Genomic DNA, 19,164 nt, shown 5'->3' on the forward strand with positions numbered 1-19,164 from the left:
CTCGCCTCCTCTTTTGCTTTTTCAGAAATACTGCGACCACCTAACTATTATATAGCCACATAAGACAACAACAACGAAAAACAGACATATGAAAAAAACTTGGACAATAAATCTTCTTTTATCGTGATTTGTAGTTCCATCCACAGCAGCTCGGACTTCCCACGAATGGTTAGAAGAAAAATTCCAAACTCTCACCACGTGTCTCAGTGAAGTGTCCTGTGGAAGCCGACAAGCCAACCTTGATGTTTTCTGGTAGATAGTCGCGCAGACCTATTATACAATTAAACAGAGGGCTTTTGGATTTATAAGAAACATTGGTGTTGTTTGGATTACAAGAGAGAAAGACACGCAAACTCTTTTCTACACCATCATAATCCACCCAGGCATCCCATGGTTTACCGTTTAATAGATACAGCTAGCAAGAGGTATTGAATAGTCTGGGGTTGTTGAGAGAAACAGTCAACTTTGAGAATATACTATTGATATCAATCCCAACATGATTATCATTGGGATTCATTTCATTGTTGTAAGTGTCAAACTCCAGGGCAACCACGGGATGGGGAGATCCATTATAGGTTTCCACATTGAATAAGCCGAAACCTCCGCCTGAAGCGTTCTCTGGTTGTTCCAACTCGAAAGGTGCCAAGAAAATGCAAGCTCGTCTCCATGACTGTCATAAATATTGTTGTTTATGTTAATAAGGAATTGGAAATGGGTAGAAAAATTAGCCAGACCCTGAGAATCTATCCCATAGGGGAATAGATTTATTATAAAATGCCCAGTCATTGCTGCCACCTAGCCTACCTGATGCTTCATTTTTGGTAAGCTGCTGTAAAAGTTAGAAAAGCAATAAAATGCGCAAACAAGAATGCAAAAACAGAGTACACTGATTTATCGTGGTTCGGCCAATAAATCCTACATCCACATTGAGCAGGAGAATATATTATTTAATCCAGAAGTACATCCACAAGTTACAGCGAATAGAATATATAAAAGAGCTTCAAGGGAGACTCTTGAATGTCAGCAGAAGAATTGAAGAGACAGAGTCTCTTGGAGGGAATAATGAAAAATGGCTGAGCTTCATATCCCCAACAATCCAACCACTGCTGTAACAAGCTATTCCCCTACTCTAAACCTTGCTATCACATGCTAGAAATGCTGAGAGAAGCTTGGCAAAACTCAAACTTCTCCCGTGTTACAACCTTCGTGAGGGCATCAACTGGATTTAATTTTGTATCAATCTTGACGACTTGAAGTTTTCCTTCTTTAACCACATGCTGAATGTAATGATAACACAAGTCAATGTGCTTCGAGCATCGCTAAGATGTATGATGCTTGCTCATGAATATAGCACTATTGTTGTCATAGAAAAGGTTAAAATTTTATTGTTGCAAATGCAATTCTTTTTAAAAAATCTGCAACCATACCATCTCTTTGGCCCCCTCGGAGAGAGCCATGTATTCAGCTTCAGCAGATGATTGAGCGACTGAATGTTGCAATCTAGAGCCCCAATTGATCGCTGCACCAACAAATGTGAAAGCATAACCTGAGGTAGATCTCCACTTGTCTAAATCACCACCAAGATCTAAATCTACGAACCCTTGCAATGCTGGCTTATCTGTTCCAAAACATAAAGAGAAAGTAGAGGTGTCTTTAAGTTATCGGAGAATCCATTTAACTACCTCCCAATGAGGCTTGCCAAGATTACTCATAAACTAGCTAACTACTCCCATTGCATGAGCAATATCTAGACGTGTAGAAATCATAGCATACATAATGCTACCAACCGCTGAAGTATAAGGGATTCCCTTCATGAATTTTGTATCCTTGTGTGTTGTGGGACACATTTTAGTAGTCAAGAATAGATAGTAATCTTTATATAAGTGTTGCAATCTATGAACTATCATCATCATGTTGAAGAGTAGTAGATAGATTTTAGATCAACTAATTATATAGTATGGGTCATGTGAACTATTATCATGATGTTAAATAAAAGTAGATGAGATTTATATCAATTATACCTCCTAGAAACTATTATTAAGATTTTCAACAAAAGTAGAAGAATTTTGAATCAACTAATTATATGCTATAGGTCCTATGAACTATTATTGTACTATTAAATAAAAGTGGATGGATTTGAGATTAGCTAATTGTACTATTATAGGTTTTATCAACTAATATCATGATATTAAATAGTAGTAGAATAATTTAGATAAGCTCATTATACATCATTAAGCAATTTAAATCTAATACTTTAAGGAAACTCTTTGATAAAAATAGGAGTTGTTTTTTTAAGAAATAGAAAATTGATTTGAAACCAATCCATTATATAGTTTATCAACCATCCAGGTTTAGATAAATAAACATAGATACACATGTACAATTATAATTAATTTATATATTTATAATGCATGATACATTAATTTTTATTAATGAGTAGTAATCTTTTTAATAGATGGATCATTTTTAATATATAAAATTTTAGATTATACTATTTTTCATTTTATATTGATTGATCAATATTATTGTATTGTTGTTATGCATCTTTTGAGAATAGACATATGGGAAAATAATTTATTATTGCTTGATAATAACAAAAAGTTTAAAATTATAGGTATCCTTTAGCTATGTATTTTTAAAGAACAAAATTTATGAAAAAATAATTCTTAAAAACTTTGTTAGAATAGAAACTACATGGTCTCTACCTTGTCTTGTGATGTATGTAAGGAGTAGGTTCTAGGCCTTGATATAATCTCTTGTGTCATGCTTTTTTGGGAAATACATTGATCCACGCATTCTATGCTAATTCTCCAAATCTTTCTTAGCAATTGATTTCTTTTCTACCTCATCTTCAAAAATTTTTGTGTCACTTTAAGATGTCCAAACTTATAAAATAGCATATCTATGCCAATTTTTAAAATAGATATTTGACTAATAGCATAATATAAAGTAGATCTCTCTTTCTACTTGGTTTTGTTATCATTCCCCCTACACAACACGTAGCAGATTAACAACAATAAAATAAGCTTCTCTAACTATGGACAAGATGGGCCAGCCAATGATAACATACAATCAGCCTACTGTGTTTAATTGTCATACAAATAAGCAAGAAGAACATAAGTACATATCAGAAATGACCTATTAAGTTGTTTTAGGACCATAAAATACATTTTTTAATGTAAAAGAACATTAAATGTGTTACACATTCTTTTGAAACCTTTGGACACGAGTTTCCTATGAAAGAGCATGGTTTTTCTAGCATATGGAGCAACCATATGGGCTACTATTCTATCTCCTATTTTTTCCTCTAATGGGACCCCAAATACATGGATCCAAGGGGTTTCTAGATTTCTCTATCGATATTTATTAAGAGAAGAAAAGAAATCTAGCCTTTATGGATTCATCATAAATCATAATATGATCATCTATAAGGAAAGGCCTCTAACTTAAATCTTTCTCAGTTTTTCTAGAATTTAAAATTTGCCTTCTTTATTAACAAATGATTATATTGTAAAACCCTCTTAGCAATATCATAATTTGACTTTCTATGGAAAAATTGTCCTCATTATCAATGATTACGTTCTTGTAATTCAATTGACATGTATTTTCTTCTCCTTTGCACAGGTTGCTAGGATCCTTTTATTTACAAGAATTAATTTCTTTTCTTTAGTTTCTTCTATGCTATTACTTTAAAAGCTTTTGTTGATCTTGATGGAGCCTACACTTTTACAAAATTAGAGCTCCCATCTTAGCACAATGATTCAAATTATAACAAAAATTGGACATTAAGCATGGAGAAAACATCAAATGTAGAAATGATTCATGAAGTTCATGATGCAGGTAAGAAACTACATGGTCTCTACCTTGTCTTGTGATGTATGTAAGAAGTAGGTCTTAGGCCTTGATATAATCTCTAACATTTTGTTCAAATTTTCTCAAATTTATAAATTTCAACCTTATATTAAAATAGATTAGAAAAGTTCAATTAGATCTATCAACTAAGTCTGAAAGATTAATACACATTTAAATGAAATGATGCATCAGGAAATTTAAATTTTATATTTAAGAATGTCTTTTAATTTTTATAAATTTTATTCTACTTATAAATCTCAATTTTATCGTTTATCAAAATATGAAGAAAATAAAAAATAATATTTCATGAAATGTTATCTATTTTCTCCTTAATATTTGAAGTTAGGTTTTACTATTAAATTTTTAAATCAAAGATTAGAAAATTATATAAGTAATATTAAGAAGATATAAGTTTTTTGTTAAAATAAATTAAATGCGTAGAATTATATCAATAAGAAAGAATCAAATAAATCTTCTTCTCTTTCAAATACCAATTTATTGCTATATATGCATAGCTTAATTCTTGTCATTTTGATATTGACCATTTTTTATCCTTACATTATATATATCAGAAAAAAATTAACTATGGATGCTCAACAAAATAATTCTGAGAACACTATCACAAGCTCACTTCTTCCAAACGACTTGGTGCAATCAAGCCAAATTGTTCAAACTTATTTGGATAGATTGGGAACAATCATTTCTGAGTCTTGTAAAAAAATTACAGATGAAATTCATAATGCGAGCTTTCATGTTCGAGGTGTCCAAGATTCTCAAATCTTTTAGATGGGACAATATACAAAGGAAATTCATGACGCATGGAAGAAATCATTTGGGTTCTTTGAATTTATGAAAGACATCTGCTATGATGAAAAGCACATGGATGGCGAAAATAACATTTTCCTCACTGATGAATTCCACATGTTTTTGCATCACTATAATGGAATCTAAGAGTCATATTATTTGACATTATCATTTTTTTTTATTAATTTGTTTGTTCGACTTATCAATTTTGATGAACGTATGTTATTTTTCCTTTGTCTTAAATAAATTTAGTATTATAAATACAAGACTATTTGGTATTTAGTATATTTGTAGATCTTATCTACACAAAAAAGTTCCTCCTATATGTATTTGTGAATTGTTAAATTATTAATTAGAAATGAATAAATATCTATCTTATCTAAAGTGCAATGCCACTAAATTAATGTGATATTTTAAACCAATTTTATAAAAAACAATTTACTAAATCTACTATTTTTTTAATGTTTGGTTACAAATTTATAAATCAAGTATGAATTTCCAATCGGATCAAGAAAGAAGACAATACCAAATGGAGCAACAAAGAGCATACCAGAGAGAATACCAGAGAGATTATCGTAGACGACGACAAGAACAAATGACACAAGCTGAAAGAGAAGAAGAAAGAAGAAGGAAAAATGAAGTCCGACGACTAAATTATGCTAGAAGAAGGGCAGGATTGCTAATACAAGAATTGGAATTACAAAATAGGGATAGAATTACTTGTCAACAAACATCCGATGAAGTATCTCATTTTGAAACACATGGGAGACATGAAGTTGATTTTGAATCAAGTGAGAGGTACAATCAAGCATTACCTGTATTTGTGGAAATGAGTCACCAGAATGAAAATTCAAGAACAACAGAGCGTGTTCCTGAAACACCTCATCCTACAAGCCAAAATAGGATAAATTTAGGTGGATAAGGAAATAGAGAAAATATACAAAACCCAACTGTATTTCTTAAGGATAATTTCTATAGATCCCAAATGAAGTTTCGACAACATCTGGATAGCTTGAAAATGACACAGATGTGTTATATTTGTCAGGAATGCTATCTACGAATGAAAGTGTTCCGTACATCAGAAGGTTCAGTATGCAATAGATGTTGACAAGAAAAGGGAAACAATTGTGTTCTTCAAGGCTGTGATCAATCGGCCGCCTTCTGCAGGCCATTTCTAGTGTAACCGCCCAAAAGCTGTACACGTCAGCTTCTGGACTGGTTTTCCCTATTATGTAGCACTCTAGAGCAACATACCCCCGCGTGCCCGCCACCATGGTTGTATGGGAATCCTCCTAGTCACGTTCCATCAGTCTCGCCAAACCAAAATCACCCAACTTGGCAATTAAATTAGAATCCAATATTACGTTGCTTGCCTTCACGTCTCGATGAACGACACGCTGGTCCCACTCTTCGTGGAGATAAACAAGAGCAGAGGCAATGTCACAGGCGATACTATATCTTCGGCTCCAATCAAGCGTATCCTCCTGTTCCCCAAAAATGTGCTTATCCCGATTCCCATTTGGAGAGTACTCGTAAACCAGAAGTAACTCTACCTTTTCGTGGCACCATCCTAAAAGCTGCACAAGATTACGGTGTCTCAACCTGCTGATTGTTTGAACTTCGGAGACATACTCCTTTCTTCCTTGTCTCGATCCTTGAGCTATTCTTTTCATAGCCAGCGCGTCCCCTGTGTCGGGCAGGATTCCTTTGTAAACGCTTGCTGAAGCCGCCTTGTCCAAGCTTTTCTTTCTCCCAGAAATTTCTTGTCGCGGCACAGAGCTCGGCGTAGGAAAAGCTTCGGGGGCCATGAGAACAGCATTCGTCTAGCTCTGGATCGCTCTTTTCCCTAGCCTTACCTTCTCTTCCCCTTTTTCAGAAATACTGCCACCAGCGAACAACTATGAAGCCACATAGGACCACAACAACGAAGAACACGCATATCAAATAAACTTTCACAAAAAATCTGTTTACATTGCCATTTCTAAGTAATTCACCAAGAGGTCCGACTTCCCACGAATATTTAGAAGTAAAATTCCAAACTTTTACGGTGTGCGTCTCTGTGTACTCTCCAATGGCAGCCAAGAAGCCAATCTTGATGTACTCTGGTAGAGAGTTGCTCAGATCTATTGTGTGGTTAAATAAAGGGATTTTGGGTTTAGAAGAATTATACCAGAGAAAGAAGTGCAGAACCTTTTCTACACCGTCATAATCCACCCAGGCGTCCCATGTCGCGTTTGTGAGATTTTGGTCTGTAGAGCGATTGAATAGACTAGATGTATTGAGCGAAAAAATCAACTTCGAAAAAATGCTAATTACGTTGATCCCAACATGATTGTCATCAAGATCCCAATCGTTGTTGTATGTATCAAACTCCACAGCAACCATCTGATAAGATGATTGTTTAAAGCTTTCCTCATTAAACAAGCCAACAAATCCACCATAAGCGTCCTCTGGTGGTTCCAGTTCGAATGGTGCCATGAAGAGCGCAAGTCCATCTCCATGATTATCGTATATTTCGTTGTTCAGATCAATATTGAATTGAAAGTAAGTTGAAAAATTGGCCAGAGCCCAGTAGACCTATTCCATTGCGGAATACGGTCAGTGTAATATGCCCAGCCGGAACTGTTCTTAAGGTTCCCTGATGCTTCATTTCATGTAAGCTGCAGGGCTCCTTGATTACTCTCTTGATATGTGGCATCATTTTTCCTTTCTACACCTGTTAGAGGAGGGAAGCTAAAAGTAACGTTTCCTGCATGCGATGATAATAGGAAAAGAGCAACACAGGTTAAGAAAAGGAAGGCTCGTGTAGGGTGAGTGAATTTAGCCATCCTAATATGTGATTTAGAGGGTCTCTGAGGGTAATTTGTTAGCAATTATATTTTGTAGTGCCTTTCATAGAAAGAAGGCTATTGCAATTGTTCAGCCGATTCCATTTCGAGATAGGAACGAACACATAGGCCTCTCTCTTCATTATTATCTTACAGGATTAGGACCTGCCGATTGGTTAGTCGGGATGGACCTTGGATGGCCCGCAGATTTCATCGAGCTCTTCGTGGACGTAGGGATCAGAGCCCAAGAAAACTCTTTTTGATATCAAGCAACGTATAATTCTTGGTGGAAATCCTTGTGGATATTCTAACGAAGTACAAACTAATTATAAAATACATGGGCTTCTCGTTTGATATTCCATTTTAGTCTTTATGAAGGCAGGCGGGCATGGTGCACAAGACGGTGGATAGCATATAAGTTGAGTTGTTTCTACAAATTGTTAAATGCCTCGTTAGTTTGTTCTCTCTAGATAACTAACTAATTTTATGATTCGGCATTTCCTAGAAAACACATAGAAGTTAAGCATTTCTTGCAGTTGGTCCGATGATTCCATTTTGGCCTACCAACGATTTTGACATTATCATTCCCCCTACACAACATGCAGTGGATTCACAACAATAAAATAAACTTCTCTAACTATGGACAAGATGGGCCAGCCAATGATAACACACAATCAGCCTACTGTGTTTAATTGTCATACAAATAAGTAAGAAGAACATAAGTGCATATCAGAAATGACCTTTAAAGTTGTTTTAGGACCATAAAATGCATTTTTTTATGTAAAAGAACATTAAATGTTTTACACATTCTTTTGAAACCTTTGGACACGAGTTTCCTACGAAAGAGCATGGTTTTTCCAGCATATGGAGCAAACATATAGGCTACTATTCTATCTCCTATTTTTTCCTATAATGGGAGCCCAAATACATAGATCCAAGGGGTTTCTAGATTTCTCTATCGATATATATTAAGAGAAGAAAAGAAATCTAGCCTTTATGGATTCATCATAAATCATAATATGATCATCTATAAGGAAAGGCCTCTAACTTAAATCTTTCTCAGTTTTTCTAGAATTTAAAATTTGCCTTCTTTATTAACAAATGATTATATTGTAAAACCCTCTTAGCAATATCATAATTTGACTTTCTATGGAAAAATTGTCCTCATTATCAATGATTAAGTTCTTGTAATTCAATTGACATGTATTTTCTTCTCCTTTGCATAGGTTGCTAGGATCCTTTTACTTACAAGAATTCATTTCTTTTCTTTAGTTTCTTCTATGCTATTACTTTAAAAGCTTTTGTTGATCTTGATGGAGCCTACTTTTTTACAAAATTAGAGCTCCAATCTTAGCACAATGATTCAAATTATAACAAAAATTGGACATTAAACATGGAAAAAACATCAAATGTAGAAATGATTCATGAAGTTCATGATGCAGGTGCATCATAGGGACATCTTAAGAAGTCTAGGAATGGAATTGAAGATAATGCATACAGCATTGAACTTTAAATTGGATGAAATTTTACTTGTAGGTACTTGTGATAACATGTAAAATGAGGGAAGACTTGACAACAATCATGGCTATAGTGTTGTTCAAGATCGCATGGTTCTTGCAAATGTTAATGGAAGCTTAGGGGCATACCAATTTAGTTGTATTAATGAGGAAGGACAAATGGAATGAGTAGGACCTCTGATGGAAATTGTAATATCATAGAAACTAGAATTACACATATTGTAAATAAATATTATTTTCTATGTGTTAAGCTTTACAGTCTTAGACAATAGGAGTATTTAACATGCTTCACTTGTAAGTATATGTGCACTCTTGTGAAGAGAAACAAGCCTGTATATCACATGTGGAGTCGAGAGGGCATGAAGAGGAAATCAAGAATAGTAGCAAAAACATATTCATAGGTTGGCAACAGTGTAATAGTTCCAATAATGTCATGCTCTATATGCAATGATATCAAGCAACGTATAATTCTTGTGGATATTGTAATGAAGTAGAAACTAATTGTGAAATGCATGGGCTTCTCGTTTGATATTCCATTTTAGTCTTTATGAAGGTAGGTGGGCATGGTGCCCAAGACGGTGGATAGCATGTAAGTGGAGTTGTTTCTACAAAATATTAAATGCCTTGTTAGTTTGTTCTCTCTAGACAACTAACTAATTTTATGATTTGGCATTTCCTAGAAAACACATAGAAGTTAAGCATTTCTTGCAGTTGGTCGGATGATTCCATTTTGGCCTACCAACGAACAGATAGGCCTCTTCGTGTTGCGTTAAATTTCATTATTGTTTTGTGACGGATAAGCCCTGGGAAATTGCTAGTCACAATGAAACTTCGACAAAACGCATCGAGGTCTTCGTTGACGTTGACATATCATGAAGAGCGTGCAAGAGAAATATTTTCGATGTCATCCGCTACGGAATTTTTTGTGGAATTCCTTTGGGCATTACTAAAGAAACACATTGAATACATTGAAATTCTCGGTGGTTCTTGTTGCAATGTTCCGCAAGTTTAGTCTTTTCAAGGCGAATAGGCATGGTCCACATAATGCCAAATATCATAAACGTCCAATTTTCCTTATAACATCATGAGTTTGTTTTCTCTAATATTATGATCCGAAATTCCTGGAAAACAAGAGCACTTAAAGGAGTTGAGGTCCCTCTCTTTTGTTCAAAATAGAAGATGAATCTTTTTTTTAAAGATTAGGACATTGGGTGATCACTACAACATGAAGGGGGGTTTTAAGATAATATTGGAGATAATTTTTGAGTAAATTGTTGTAAATGGAGACAAAAAAAAAGTTGTGTATTGTCTTAAGTATTGTCTTTAAGTGAGTGTCTTAGACTATTGTCTTAGAAAGACAATAAGGAACAACACTATTATTGTGTCTTAGAGAAAATTTTAGTATTTTCTTTATAGAAACGTCTTTAATCTCGCTTATTTTCTTCTTGAAAATAGTTAGAGAAAAGATGGTATGAAAATAATAAGTTCTATATATATTGCAATGTAATTAATTAATTCATGTTAAGGCATGATGGATTTGAACCACCATCCCTTGCTTGTAATGCAGGGGCTCATCCATTGAGCTAGCACCTTTTAAAATAAGGAAAAATAATAGTCTAAGGTTTTACAAATAAGAGATACAAGAAGGGAGCAAGGCAGACTGATTGAATGAGTAGGAACATTGATGATGACTTGAGACTTGCATGTGGATAGATGGTGATAGGCTTTGGTAGCTTTACATCTTGCACTCAAGATTGCATGCTCATCACATAGATGTTGAAACAAATTAGATGGAACTTAAACTTGTTTTAATTGTAAACTTTAATACATGGTTTCAAAAGTAATATAATATAATAGAATATAATATAGCTTGCATTCATGAAGCTACTTAAAATTTACCATGATGGAAGCACAAATGAGCCTCTCGGAATAGAAAAGGTTCATGCTGCAGAACACTAGGGATGAAACTACAGTTGTTTCACTAGAAACATCTAAGTTAGGATCCTGCCTATCAATTTTATATGTAGTTCTAATAGAATCCATATTCCCTAGCCTCTACAGACATTTATGGTCATTGTAGGAATCACCGGCTTGCATAATTTAAGGCATGTCTCAATAATGTATATACTCACTTGAGATAGAGATAGTGATTCATGACTAAAAGCATTCACATAATTTAAACTTTATACCTAAACAAATATAGTGCTTAGGTGAGAAATAGTCTTGAGAAGATATTTTATGGCCCTAGAAAATGGAAGTCTTTTCATTGAAGAGCTCACTACCATGAATCTACCAAATTCCAAATAGCTCCAAGAGAGCATTGAGCTATTTAAGTTAAAATTGGGCATAGATTATTGAGCTAGAAGAGGAGACATTCTTGGGCACTAAGGCTTGACATAACTTTGAAAGTTGGTTGATGGGGTTAATGGGTTGTGATGGAAGGATTGTGATACTTAGACACTATTTTTTCTAGATAGATCAGAATAAGATTGGGTCAGTGCTATTTCTCATTGATTGGGAATGCCATGAGGAATATTTATCACATCTCTCCTTAAGGAATGATGGTCTCCCATGTAATGAGAAGCTCCATGGTGAAAATTGAATTATTCTATTTAAATAGAAATATATGAGAAAAGAATAGACTCACTAAAAGAAATATTGGAAGATTAAGGACTCATTGGTTTTTCCTATATTCTAAAAAAAAATTAAGTGGAAAGAAAATTTAAACTTATTTGCATAAGAAATGATGGCAAGTCAAGTTCCTCCCTAAAAACTATTAGTATTTAAACATTAAACCAAATTTCCCCTTTTTTTATTGACGAACCACTAGTTATGAAAATAAGAGAAAAGGTCAAAGAACCACACAATGTGGTTTGAGATTTGTCTCATACTTTATTCATGCGATAATTCTATAAGAGGTTCTTCTTGCAACCACTTGTACCATGTGCTTCCCCTCAACATATTAAAGCCAAGTCAAGTAATGACCAAACTTTGTGTCAAGAGTTTGTCTTACCATTGGCTTGAACAATATGGTATTCTTGCTTTCAATAATGATTATGACACAAAATGTGAATGGGATATAAGTAAAATGCATATATGTTTTGTTGATCAAATGCTACAATCTACAGTAAAATACAAGCTCACCATGCTTAACTAACCAAGGCAGACTATTGTCTAGCATACAGATGTATATCTAGTATGTAGAGTTAAGGCTTTCAAAATTCAGTAGTTGACCTTCCAACAAATGGTGCAAACATGCTATTGCAGAATTTGTCTTTAACCAAGCTTTAAACTTGGATATCCAAATAAACAAAGCCATCATAGTAGCTAAAAATTAAAAAAACATGAAATTCGAGGAAGTAATTACCATAGCTTGATTCAATACAACCAAAAATTTGCAAAAGAAGTATTCATCAATAATTATATATAGTTACAAAATAATAAGAATTGATTTTAGATGGTTTGATTGTTAAAGTCAATTTTTTCAGTTTCTCTTAGTTGACTATATAGGTTATGCTAAGCATACCAAGGCTATCATGCTATATTTTTTTTCAATGTATTTGTACTCCAAGTTTAGAAAATATGAATTGTTGGATCTTAATTTAATTCCTAATCCAAGCTTGCTATTTTGGAAATGAGTGTTTGATTTCATTTTCTTTTAGAATGTCTTCCATTGAACTTTCTTGTGTCATAACCTTGTGGATAATGTGTTCGTCTACGTATTCTCTGTTGAAATCTCTTGTGTCATGTTGTTTTGGGAAATACATTGATCCAAGCATTCTATACTCATTCTCCAAATATTTCTTAGCAATTGATGTCTTTTCTACCTCATCTTCAGAATTTTTTGTGTCACTTTAAGATGTCCAAACTTATAAAATAGCATATCTATGCCAATTTTTTAAATACATATTTGACTAATAGCATAATATCAAGTAGATCTTTCTTTCTATTTTCTTTTGCTATCATTCCCCCTACACAACACGCAGTGGATTCACAACAATAAAATAAGCTTCTCTAACTATGGACAAGATGGGCCAGCCAATGATAACATACAATCAGCCTACTGTGTTTAACTGTCATACAAATAAGAAAAAAGAACATAAGTACATATCAAAAATGACCTATTAAGTTTTTTTAGGACCATAAAATGCATTTTTTTATGTAAAAGAACATTAAATGTTTTACACATTCTTTTGAAACCTTTGGACACGAGTTTCCTACGAAAGAGCATGATCTTTCCAGCATATGGAGCAACCATATGGGCTACTATTCTATCTCCTATTTTTTCCTATAATGGGACCCCAAATACATGGATCCAAGGGGTTTCTAGATTTCTCTATCGATATATATTAAGAGAAGAAAAAAAATCTAGCCTTTATGGATTCATCATAAATCATAATATGATCATCTATAAGGAAAGGCCTCTAACTTAAATCTTTCTCAGTTTTTCTAGAATTTAAAATTTGCCTTCTTTATTAACAAATGATTATATTGTAAAACCCTCTTAGCAATATCATAATTTGACTTTCTATGGAAAAATTGTCCTCATTATCAATGATTAAGTTCTTGTAATTCAATTGACATGTATTTTCTTCTCCTTTGCACAGGTTGCTAGGATCCTTTTACTTACAAGAGTTCTTTTCTTTTCTTTAGTTTCTTCTATGCTATTACTTTAAAAGCTTTTTTTCATCTTGATGGAGCCTACTTTTTTAAAAAATTAGAGCTCCCATCTTAGCAGAATGATTCAAATTATTAAAAAAATTTGACATTAAGCATGGAAAAAACATCAAATGTAGAAATGATTCATGAAGTTATGATGCAGGTGCATCATAAGGACATCTTAAGAAGTCTAGGAATGGAATTGAAGATAATGCATACAACATTGAACTTTAAATTGGATGAAATTTTACTTGTAGGTACTTGTGATAACATGTAAAATGAGGGAAGACTTGACAACAATCATGGCTATAGTGTTGTTCAAGATCACATGGTTCTTGCAAACGTTAATGGAAGCTTAGGGGCATACCAATTTAGTTGTGTTAATGAGGAAGGACAAATGGAATCAGTAGGACCTCTGATGGAAATTGTAATATCATAAAAAACTAGAATTACACATATTATAAATAAATAAGATTTTCTATGTGTTAAGCTTTACAGTCTCAAACAATAGGAGTATTTAACATGCTTGACTTGTAAGTATATGTGCACTCTTGTGAAGAGAAACAAGCTTGTATATGACATGTGGAGTCAAGAGGGCATGAAGAGGAGATCAAGAATTGTAGCAAAACATTATTCATAGGTTGGCAATAGTATAATAGTTCCAATAATGTCATGCTCTATATGCAATGATTTCATAAAACATATCAATTAATAAAAGGATAGCTCCATTGATGTCTACCACCTACAACAGTCAGAAGCCCATGGCAATAGCAGAGTTATATCTTTGTCAAACATACAAGCTCCCACCTACACCTTTACTTTGAATGTCTTAGACTAAATTTTTATATCTTTACTCATTTAGCTTAGGATGTAGTAGTATAATAGTTCCAGTGTCATGCTCTATATGCAATGATTTCATAAAACGTATCAGTTGAGAAAAGGACAACTCCATTGATTTCTACCAGCTACAACACTCAAAAGCCCATGCTAATAACATAGTTATATCTTTGTCAAACATACAAGCTCAATTATTATATCCTTACTTATTTAGCTTAGGACATAAATATTTAATTTAAACCAGACTAATCTAAGTCCTATAAGGATTATTAAAATTATCTACATTTATTTATCCAAATTACAAAAATTATCAATAATTAGAAATAATTTACGAATAAACAATTTTAAAAAAATTAAACATTTAATGACAAATGAAAATCATTTTTTTATTTTATTTTGAGGCAATATAAGACAAGAGGAAACCTATTTTTTAGTTTGTTTGTTGTTCCATTTGTAATTTAAGGTCCCCAATGCTACTTTTATCCCTTACCATTGTAAGAATAGGGCCCCAAAATGTGAGAAATTATGAATCTGCAAACAAAAATGTACTCATTGAGTGAGTTGAGAAAATGTTGACATGCATGCAAAAAATTTTGATAGAGGGTTGATGTTGGAAAATATTTATTGGAAAAATGCACAAAATCGAATTATAATAGACTCAAAATTTTCCATGTTTGTAAATATTTTAATGTTGTATACTAGGAAAAAATAATTAAAAAACAAATCTTAAGCAATTCCAAATCGAAATCCATGCAAAGACCTAAGCATGTATATATTTTGTCAAATGCTAAAATGAGCAACAAAATATATTGCATTGTTTTCAAAAATATTATCATCATATGAGCATTTATTTACACTTCAAGAGACTACTTGATGGATTACAAGTTTTGGCATAAGATATATAGGGATTTCTTTGTAGAGTAACTCATTACTAGAGCCATGAAAAAATACAAAAAATCTAACGAGTTGAGAGAATTTACATCAATTTAATTTATTTTTTATTTAGTTCAATGGGTTTGAAAAACTATAAGAAAGTGGCATGGTTACCAAATAGGATACTAAGAAAAACTAAAAGTGAAACACCAATAACCTCAATCAAAAAGATGGTAGAATAGTTTTTCCTACAATATGCAGAGTTATTAATTTCAGAAACCAAGAATTCTATTTATTCTAATGAGGGATGGGTTCATGTTGAATCACTACTCATGAAACATGGGTCTATAAGTTTGACTCAAAAACTACACAGTTAAATCTTGATAGCAATATCACACATCAATAAAATTTATCCTATAGTATGTAGTGCATACATATTTTTAATTTCATTTTTATTAATTATTCTTATTTTCTCATTAGTCCGTATGCATTTTTCTAGGGGTTTTATATTTTATCTATTAAGAATTTTAAAAGAAAACTATTCCAACCAATGAATAAATGGCAGCTTAAAATTATTAACACATTGTAATGTTTTTTTATTGCCCAGGCTAGAGTGGACTCGAACGATAAAATAGACAACTGAAATGCAAGGACACTGTAAGATTACTTAATACTTTTTAAATATGACATTTAATACTATAGTTACAACTGTCGTGGGTGAATGCCTTTCCATTTATAGTTCCAGATTGTTCCTACATTTCTTGTGAATTGTTGTAGAACTTTTGGATCTATTCTAGAGTCTACGATGATTTTTAAGTTCCCTTCAAACAAAAGTGAAAATTGATTTGATATTTGTTTTTCCTTTTGGGGTCACTATCAAAAGTTATTTGTAATTTTTTGTTGTCATCAAATTTGTGAGTTTTTGACAGATTATTGAAATACAATTTTATAGATAAATTTGTGCAAGGTTTTGTCCCACTTCCACATTGAGATTGTGTGTTAAGTTGCACAAATATTAGGTTTGTTAAGGATATCTACTTTAGTAGAGCTTAAATCTGGTATGATTTCTCCCATTTCGTAGTGCAGTCTTTAGATTTTATGATAAAGGAGAGGTGATTCCATTGGTTTTTCTATGATTAGAATTCTTAAGTCATTGGTTTCTGTTATTTAAATTTGAAAAATGAAGATTTCGTTATTCTATTTATGGTGGCTATTTCTTTCATGCCACTCCAAAATTATTCAACCATAGGATAACTATTACACGATGTTGTAGCTTTCCATTTATTTAAACTCTTTCTTCTGTTATTGTCTATCTCATCGTCTACAGGTTCAGTGATGTATAGGGTATTTTTTCTTGGTGGCAGGCAAGTTTATATATATTGTGATTTCTCCATTTGAAAATTTCTCATCTTTTCAAATGTATTGCACTATATCATATTTGTGAGCTAGAGAAAGATTTTAGATTTGTAATAATAGAGTAAGGATGACTGTATTAGAAGAGTTGATTAAGTGCATAGGTATATGAAACGACCTATGGAGGATTCACTACCTAGTTGGAACATCATGGAGTTTAACATTAACCATCCAATGTGGAGTGCATCATCTAGAATTCATCATAAAGCTTAAAAGGTGTGATACAGTGACAATCACTCTTTGTTATTTGTATTTGGATATCTGGCATGGAAGAGAAAATACTCTAGACCAATATGTTGCTCTTGATATTTTAATGCTAATCTTGTTTACTCTTTTAACATTTAAAACACTTATGATACACATATAATACTGAGCACCTCGTCCTTACATGATATAATATAAAATTTCACCCGATATTGCTCACTTCGCAACATTTGACTAAATATCTTTAAACCCTCCCAACTAATATTCCACTCATCTTGCCAAACTGTAGTCTTGGGACACCAGATGGGAAAGTGTTTTGCGATATGGCATTCTTAGTGGAAATCCTCGTGGATATTCTAACAAAGTACAAAACTGATGTTGAAATTTATGGGCTTCTTGGTTGATATTAAATTTTAGTCTTTTTGAAGGCAGATAGGCATGGTCCAGAAGATGGTGGTTAGCATATAAGTCGAGTCATTTTTATAAAACGTTAAATTCCTCGTTAGTTTGTTGTCTCTATTTTACTTACTGATTTTATGGTTCGGCATTCCCTAGAAAACACATAGAAGTTGAGCATTTCTTAATGTAGTCGATCGGGTGATTACATTTTGACATACCAACGAAAACATAGGCCTCTCCATGTTGCGTTAAATTTCATTATTATTTTTTTACCGATAAGACCTAGGAAATTGTTAGTGATGATGAAACCTCGACGACACGCAAGTTCCATCAAGGTCTTGGTTGAGATATGAAGAGCGTGCAAGAGAAATATTTTCGATGTCATCCGCTACGGAATTTGTCATGGAATGCCTTTGGCCATTATTAATGAAAAACATTGAACGTGTGTAAACTCTCGGAGCTTCTTGTTGTGACGTTCCACTAGTTCAGTGTTTTTCAAGGCAAATAGGCATGGTCCACAAATGCTAGATATCATAGACATCCATTTTTTTGTATAGTATTTTAATGCCTCGTCAGTTTGTTTTCTCTAACAGGCATTAATTAAGCCGAGAGGCTTCTACAATGGGAGCACATTTTGTTGTAAACAATCTAATATTTTGGAAAAATTTGATAGGTAGTTGAACAGTTATACCACGTCCTTTATTGAAATTCCATTCGGACATGACTAGAAATGCTTAACACTGACGCTTCCCATTCCCTCATTAACGACACTGTATTTTTGGTTTGAACGCTTCGATATTTCCGAACACTAAACACGTGTCCTGCGAGTACATAATTGCAAACGTCAGGACCAGTCGGGTCATCATCAAATAACAATTTATTGCTGGCAGTGTGGAGACACATTTAGACATTTCTAAATATATTTCTTCGTCATTCACTCGAGCAAGAAGAAAGCCAATAATCTGTTATGACAAGAAAACAAAATGTCTTGCCGTATGCTCCATTTTTACACGTTACATGTTTTCAATTCTTTGAAGTTGAACCATCACACATCAACATTATATATGGCAAGAGCCTGTTTTCTTTTTTATTCAACATTGTATTGAACAACAGGATCGATATTTTGATTTCTATTCAACATTGGATTGAGTAACAGGATCAATATTATGATTTCTATTCAACATTGGATTGAGCAACAGGATCATTATTCTGAGTATGTATGTTTATGTGTTTTGATTTCTTCTATTTTTGAAACTTTTATTGTGTTGTTTTTTCTTATTTTCAAAGCTCTATAATTTCCTTAATTTTTCTTAGAAAATTTGATAGAATAGAAATTCTTCTCAATTAGAAACATTGTAGATTTGTATTTCTTCCATTTTAGAAACTTTTATTTTGTAGTTTTTTCGTATTTTGAAATCTGCATAGTTTCCTTAAGTTTTCTTAGAAACTTTGTTATATTAGAAATTCTACTCAATTGCAGATTTCTTTCTGTTTCTTTCTCTTCATTCAAAACATTAGATTTGGATCCTTTTGTGCTCTCTATTGAGCTTTTGAATCAGAGAGCCTAGAAATTAGGTTTAGTTTTATTTTTGGGTTTTCTGGCCTTCAACTGCAGGAGCAAACTAAATGTAAGTTTTGATTGATTCTTGGAAGGAAAAGATGGTTTCTGGATTTGATCGACTACAGTTTGTGGTCGAATTTATGGGCTTTTGTTTCTCTGTTTGGTTGTTTCATTGAATAAATTTTTGTTTCTTGAAATTTTTGGGCTACACGGATAT

At 33.0% G+C, this 19,164-nt stretch overlaps 1 protein-coding gene across 1 annotated transcript; it reads right to left on the bottom strand.

The window, feature by feature from the left end:
* Positions 1–6,528: 6,528 nt before the first annotated feature.
* On the bottom strand, positions 6,529–18,289 carry LOC149558537 (seed lectin-like). Its single transcript, XM_089830899.1, has 2 exons — positions 18,107–18,289; positions 6,529–7,233 (listed from the first exon to the last, which is right to left on the bottom strand). The coding sequence occupies exons 1-2, from the start codon at positions 18,287–18,289 to the stop codon at positions 6,529–6,531; spliced, it is 888 nt and encodes a 295-aa protein (XP_089687025.1).
* Between the last annotated feature and the right edge of the window lie 875 nt (positions 18,290–19,164).

The sequence above is a fragment of the Cupressus sempervirens genome, chromosome 5 (genome assembly GCF_028749045.1).
Source record: "Cupressus sempervirens isolate cs-2001-9-10 chromosome 5, ASM2874904v1, whole genome shotgun sequence".
Classification (NCBI taxonomy): domain Eukaryota; kingdom Viridiplantae; phylum Streptophyta; class Pinopsida; order Cupressales; family Cupressaceae; genus Cupressus; species Cupressus sempervirens.

Excerpts from the sequence above, each read along its gene's own strand:
- LOC149558537 (XM_089830899.1), bottom strand. The coding sequence starts at position 18,289 with ATGTGTCTCCACACTGCCAGCAATAAATTGTTATTTGATGATGACCCG. Across the intron at positions 7,234-18,106 it reads TGTTAAGCATTTCTAGTCAT|GTCTACTGGGCTCTGGCCAA; the intron begins GTCCGAATGGAA and ends GCAATGGAATAG.